Source organism: Aegilops tauschii, chromosome 6 (assembly GCF_002575655.3).
Source record: "Aegilops tauschii subsp. strangulata cultivar AL8/78 chromosome 6, Aet v6.0, whole genome shotgun sequence".
Taxonomy (NCBI): Eukaryota; Viridiplantae; Streptophyta; class Magnoliopsida; order Poales; family Poaceae; genus Aegilops; species Aegilops tauschii.
This window is the reverse complement of record NC_053040.3, coordinates 371186391-371193500: the sequence shown is the minus strand read 5'-3', so window position 1 is coordinate 371193500 and position 7110 is coordinate 371186391. Positions and strand designations below refer to the sequence as shown.

Below are 7110 nucleotides of genomic sequence, written 5' to 3'. Positions count from 1 at the left end.
AGGCTTTGATGCCACTGTTGGGGAACGTAGTAATTTCAAAAAAATTCCTACGCACACACAGGATCATGGTGATGCATAGCAACGAGAGGGGAGAGTGTGTCCACGTACCCTCGTAGACCGAAAGCGGAAGCGTTAGCACAACGTGGTTGATTTAGTCGTACGTCTTCACGATCCGACCGATCAAGTACCGAACGCACGGCACCTCTGAGTTCTGCACACGTTCAACTCGATGACGTCCCTCGAACTCCGATCCAGCCGAGTTTTGAGGAAGAGTTCCGTCAGCACGACGGCGTGGTGACGATGATGATGTTCTACCGACACAGGGCTTCGCCTAAGCACCGCTACGATATTATTGAGGTGGACTATGGTGGAGAGGGGCACCGCACACGGCTAAAAGATCCAAGAGATCAATTGTTGTGTCTATGGGGTGCCCCCCTGCCCCCGTATATAAAGGAGCAAGGGAGAGGCCGGCCCTAGAGGGGGGGCGCCAAGTGTGGGGAGTCCTACTAGGACTCCCAAGTCCTATTAGGATTCCCCTTTCCTTTCCGGAGTAGGAGAGAAGGAAAGAGGGGTAGAGGGAGAAGGAAAAGGGGGCTGCACCTCTTGTCCAATTCGGACCAGAGGGGGGGGTGCCTCCTTCCTTTTGGCCTCTCTCCTCTATTCCCGTATGGCCCAATAAGGCCCAATACTTCTCCCGGTGGATTCCCGTAACTCCCCGGTACTCCAAAAATACCCGAATCACTAGGAACCTTTCCGATGTCCGAATATAGTCGTCCAATATATCGATCTTTACATCTCGACCATTTCGAGACTCCTCGTCATGTCCCCGGTCTCATCCGGGACTCCGAACTACCTTCGGTACATCAAATCACATAACTCATAATACAAATCGTCATCGAACTTTAAGCGTGCGGACCCTACGGGTTCGAGAACTATGTAGACATGACCGAGACACGTCTCTGGTCAATAACCAATAGCGGAACCTGGATGCTCATATTGGCTCCTACATACTCTACGAAGATCTTTATCGGTCAAACCGCATAACAACATACGTTGTTCCCTTTGTCATCGGTATGTTACTTGCCCGAGATTCGATCGTCGGTATCTCAATACCTAGTTCAATCTCGTTACCGGCAAGTCTCTTTACTCGTTCCGTAATACATCATCCCGCAACTAACTCATTAGTTACAATGCTTGCAAGGCTTATAGTGATGTGCATTACCGAGTGGGCCCAGAGATACCTCTCCGACAATCGGAGTGACAAATCCTAATCTCGAAATACGTCAGCCCAACAAGTACCTTCGGAGACACCTGTAGAGCACCTTTATAATCACCCAGTTACGTTGTGACGTTTGGTAGCACACAAAGTGTTCCTCCGGTAAACGGGAGTTGCATAATCTCATAGTCATAGGAACATGTATAAGTCATGAAGAAAGCAATAGTAGAATACTAAACGATCAAGTGCTAAGCTAACGGAATGGGTCAAGTCAATCACATCATTCTCCTAATGATGTGATCCCATTAATCAAATGACAACTCATGTCTATGGCTAGGAAACATAACCATCTTTGATCAACGAGCTAGTCAAGTAGAGGCATACTAGTGACACTCTGTTTGTCTATGTATTCACACATGTATCATGTTTCCGGTTAATACAATTCTAGCATGAATAATAAACATTTATCATGTAATAAGGAAATAAATAATAACTTTATTATTGCCTCTAGGGCATATTTCCTTCAGCCGGCGACCGGACTAACACTCTAAGGGGCACATCCGGCCGCCGGACATGGCCACGGCGGAGCCGGGCGAGCGGGGAGCGGAACCGGACAAAGCTCCGCTCAAAGATCATTGCGTTGTTTGGAGATAGCGAACCGCTGCGTTGCATGTAACAATATGGATTTGAGGTATCCGAATGTGGAATGCATTTTTAAGGCATGACCGGTTACTATTCGCGGATGCGCCCGGACGCGTCCGCGGACGTTTGAGAGGTCGGATTTGCCAAGTCCGGCTGTAGATGCTCTAAAATGACCAAACGAACTAAAACCAAAAGAAACGAATGGAACGCTGCTAGGCCGGCTCACTAGCACGTCTCTTAACGCGAGGCTACACACCGTCTTGTTTAAAGTGAGACATTGCCACGCCCGACAGGGCGAGCCGGTTTAGAGCCGGGGTTTTCCCTAAATGAAATAAAAGAAACTATTGTAGAAATTAAAAAAAATGTTATTGATGTTTTTAAATTATTTGTTTTATTTGAAAAGTTTATTTTAAAAAAAGTATAAGAAAAATATTCATGACTTTTCATAAAAAAATTCATTTTCTTTAATGAATGATTGTGAATTTAAAAAAGGAAACTAAAAAAAGGGATAATAAATGGAGGAAAACTGCCAAAATGGAAAAAGAAACGAAGAAAGGCAGTGGTAGGATCATCCGCACTCTGTTTTCTTAGTCCACTAGCAAGATGCCCGTGCATTGCATGTAACATCAAAATGCATTTTTTTTAGAAAACACCTGTTGTGATTGACCCATGTGGGAGTAATCACATGTGTAAAAACTAATGATATCTCGAGAAATAGGTGAGATAAGGTGAGGAGGAGTGGGGCGTGGTGGTGATTGGCGATCGGACTGAGCGAAGGCATGGGAATGGACGACGCCGGCAGCGGCCACCATGCCAGATTATTTCAGAGGCTTCCTTTTTTCATTGCTCAACATGAGGTTGTGGGAGGTAAGGATGAACGAGGGAAGACCTTATCTGCAAATGCGGAGAGAGGTGCAGGTATCTTTTTGCAAAATTACCATAGTTTGCTTTCTATCCGTCAGATATAGATCAGAAGGTCTATATTGCAAGATGGCAGACATACTGTCGGGGATATATCCCGCGGTATGACCCGGCCGGAGATATGACCCGGCTGGGACTTGGTGTTTCATTGGTGACCCGGCAGATTGTTTAAGTTGTTTAAGCCGGCGGATTATAAGCCGGCGGACAGTTAAGCAGGGTAAACTGACGGACAGTTAAGCAGGGTAAGCCGGCGGGGACAGTTAGCATGGTGAGCCGGCAGACAGTTAAGCCACACAGTTAAGCCAGATGGTAAGCTAGATTATAAGTCGGCAGTTAAGAAGCCCAAGACGTTAAGAAGCCTATGGTGAGAAGCCCATGGAGAGAAGCCCGTGAAGAGAAGTCAGAATAGTTAAGTCTTAAGTCCGAGTTGGACTCTACATGTAACCCGCCCCTTCAACTTATATAAGGAGGGGCAAGGCAGCCCAAGAGGGACAGGAAATAATCTCTAGGGCTAGACTCAATAAGGAGAGCCGGCTTATGCGGCGACTCCCTCATGATGATAATGAGACCTAGCCACAAACAGCATGTAGGGTTGTTACCGGATGATGTTTCCCGGGGCCTGAAGCTGTCTAAATCTTTGCCTTGCATGTTGCGTCTCTTGATTCCGATCAACCCCTTCAAGCTACCGCATAGATGTGTTGGCCTCACGACTAAGTCCTCACACTAGGACATCTGCCGTGACAAATCCACGACACATACCATCATCACCAACTCGGATTTTTATAAGAGTACTAGTAAGATGCCCGTGCTATGCTGCGGGGTAAGAAATGATTAGTAAAATATTATTTACTTCAGTTATAATCAAGAGACCCATATGTCGCAACGGGAAAACATTTTTTTTAACTTTACGCCCGTGTTCGGCTTTGGTTCGAGGCTCCCAACGCGGTCGAATCATCTCAAAAAGTGTCCGTCCGCGTCCCCACCGTGGTCGCCTGCGCCTTGCCTAAGCTCGCACGCCCCCCCCCCTCCCCCCTCCCCCCCCCCCCCCCCCCCCCCGCGCCCGCCCGGCCGCTCTCCCGCGCTCGGGCGCGCCCGCCGTGCTCACCCAACAGGGTTGCTGCAACAACGCCCGGTGTTGCCGTGGTTAAGGTTGCCAGTCGCGTGGTTGAGGGAGCGCCGGAGGCCTCGACGCCTAGCGTTGCTACTTGTGGGCAACGTGGGTGGGGAAGAGCGAAAAAGAAGACGAGAGAGAGGTGGGAGGTGGGTGGGTGTGTGACAGGTGGGCAGGCCGCACATGCAGAGGACACATTCGGATAACAGAGACACAAAAAACGTCCGGGTTGTGTCCGCTTCGGACCCAAATCACGAGCAAGTTTGATCCAAAAATGGGATCAAACAGATACAAAATGGATGATATGAGGTCTACGATTGGGCCATCGTTTTTATCCGTTGGACACAAGACAAATGGGTCGTGCATTAGCCGCGTAACAACCTACAATGCCTGCAGTCCATGCAGCTGTATCGTTCGCCCCAGCTCAAGAACCTGCTCCGCGCAACCCAATGGTGAATCCTACCAACGCATTACAGCAGCACACGCAGGAAAATATCAGGTGCTCCTAAGCTTGGGTACTCCCGGTGTTCCAAATTTAAGAAAACGTTTTTCAATGTTTCAAAAAAAATCCGACAAAAAACGTGAATGTTCATAAGGTATGCGACTACACCCCTAAAAAATTCTGGTCCAAACTTGAAACGCACATTAACAAATAAAAATGTGAAATCCAGCATGAATAGCGTAAAGAAAATGACAAAAAGCAACATTGACACTATTCACATCCGGATTGACACTATTCAAATCCAGCATGAATAGCGTAAAGAAAATGACAATGTGCATTTCGAGTTTGGATCTAAAATTTTGAGGGGTTGTAGTCACATTCCTTATGGATGTTTATATTTTTTTCCGGATTTTCTTGCAGCATTTAAGAATTATTTTTCTGAATTTGAAGCACAGGAGTACACCAAGCTTGGGAGCACATGGTACTTTCCCCAGCACACGCATGGTTCATCCAGCTGCCGCGGCCAACTCCTCCCAAGTACTGCCCGTTGTTGGCTTGCTCACAGCGTGCGCTAGCTTGACGACCCTAGTATCCGTTGCTAGTTTGCCCCTGTAATCAGTCCACGTACTAGAAGGGTCAGATTAAAACAAGAACACACTCACGCGAAGACACCAGAACCAACTGGAGCTGGAAACTTGCAGAATACAGTCACGCCTGTTAGACTGTATTTATATGTAGCCTCTGTATAGTTCTTGTATATTGTACCGTACATCTTTGTGTACCCCTTATATATATGAGATAGCCACACCCATTATGGGTGTCGTGCAGTTTCCCCAAACCCTAAGTTTTACATGGTATCAATCCTAACCGGTCCTATGTCTTCCGCTGCCGCCGCCGCGATCGCACCGACCTCCGTCGCTGCCGTCACGCCGGTCTCTACCACGGCGCCTGCATCGCCGTTCCTCTCCTCGTGCCCCCTGGTCTCGATCTACACTGGCCATTCCTCGATGGTGGGTGCCTCCTCAGATCGGCCGCCGCCGCCGTCACCGATCACGCCTCCGCCTGCTTGGGAGGGTCCTTCGTATGCTGGTCCCTGGATGGGATCGGCGCCCTACGGGGCTGCTTCTCCGCTGTCAGCAGGCCCCTACGGGGCGGCTCCTGTTGCTGCCGGATCGGCGCCCTACGGGCCCTACGGGGCTGCTCCTTCGCCGTCAGCAGGCCCCTACGGGGCAGCTCCTGTCGCTGCCTCCGCGTACAACGCCGCGTATGGTGCCTCGCCCTACTCGGCCGCTGCGGCTGCACCACACGGCGCCGTGCCCGCGGCGTCCTACACTGCCCCGCCCTCGCAACCCTATGCGGCTGCGCCTGGCGCCGTGACCGCCGGGTCTGGCAGGGCACCGGCTGTGCCCTACGGCACCCCGCCACCGCCGTTGCCCTAAGGTGGCTACTACCCGCCGGCAATGGCCGCGCCCTATCCTGGAGCTCCTACACCGGCTGCTACTTCCTCCACAGCGCTGGGTCCTGGTGCATCTGGTGGTTCGTCCCACATGAGCTACTACACGTCGCCTCCTGCCACTGATCATGCCGTGGCCAGTGCATCGTTTTACTTCGCGCATCTCATCCCAGTGAAACTGATGACGGATAATTATCTGTCGTGGCGTGCACAGGTGCTGCCGCTTCTCCGTAGTCGCTACCTGGAGGGCTACGTCGACGGTTCTTTGTCGTGTCCTCCACCACATCACCCGGCGTATCATGCGTGGGTGGCTCAGGATCAGGCCATCCTTTCTGCGATCTAGTCGTCACTCACCGGGGCGGTGTCCTCCTTGGTCCTCTTCACTGCCATGTCCCAGGAGGCATGGTCTGCCCTTCACACAAGCTTCGCATCTCAGCAGCAGGCCCGTGCTCACACTCTTCATACGGAGCTGGGGGAGACCAAGCTTCTTGACCTCAGCATTACCGACTACTTCGGCAAGATGACGCGTCTCGCAGACACCTTGGCCTCCATTGGTCAACCGCTTCGCAAAGAGAACTTCACCACCTTCGTCATGAACGGCCTGGACGACGACTATGATAACCTTGCTGAGAACATCAATGGTCGTGATACTCCGCTTGAACCTCGTGAGCTCTACGCCCGCCTCCTCGCCACGGAACAGTGCATCAAGTCCCGCCGTCCCAACCCGAGTTTTATTGCTGCCAATGCTGCCACTCGTGGTAAAGGGACGCCCTTCAAGTCACCTGCAGGTGGCAAATCAGTACCACTGACTCCACAGGCTCAGCGGCCGCCCGTCGCCGCCTCCTTGCCCACGACCGGGGGTGGTCGCCTATTTTCCTGCTGCCCCTCATGCGGCGTTCAGCTCCCCTGTCAACTGTGCAGCCTTCCAGGTCACATCGCTTCCCGCTGTCATCGCCGCTTCAAGCAGGACTTTCTCGGCATCGGCAACAATGGCAAAGGCAACGAGAACAGGCTGCCTTGGCCACTCACGAGCCTTCTCATCAAGCAGGCCACACTCCATCATATCCCATCGATCCAACTTGGTATATGGACACGGGCGCTACGAATCATCTGACGGGCGAGATGGGCAAACTCTCCATCCAGGAGCCATACCGTGGACATGATCAGGTTCACACCGCCAGCGGAGCAGGTATGCACATATCACATGTTGGTCAGGCCTCTCTCTTAACTCATAAACAAAAATCTCTCCATCTTCGTAATGTCCTTAGAGTTCCTTCTGCTACTCGTAGCTTATTGTCTGTTCCTCAACTTACTCGTGGTAACAA

At 51.0% G+C, this 7110-nt stretch overlaps 1 protein-coding gene across 1 annotated transcript; it reads left to right on the top strand.

The window, feature by feature from the left end:
* The first annotated feature begins 6173 nt into the window (after positions 1–6173).
* Positions 6174–6899, top strand: LOC109762168 (uncharacterized). Its single transcript, XM_020320988.1, has one exon. The coding sequence runs from the start codon at positions 6174–6176 to the stop codon at positions 6897–6899; it is 726 nt and encodes a 241-aa protein (XP_020176577.1).
* The last annotated feature ends 211 nt before the right edge of the window (positions 6900–7110 follow it).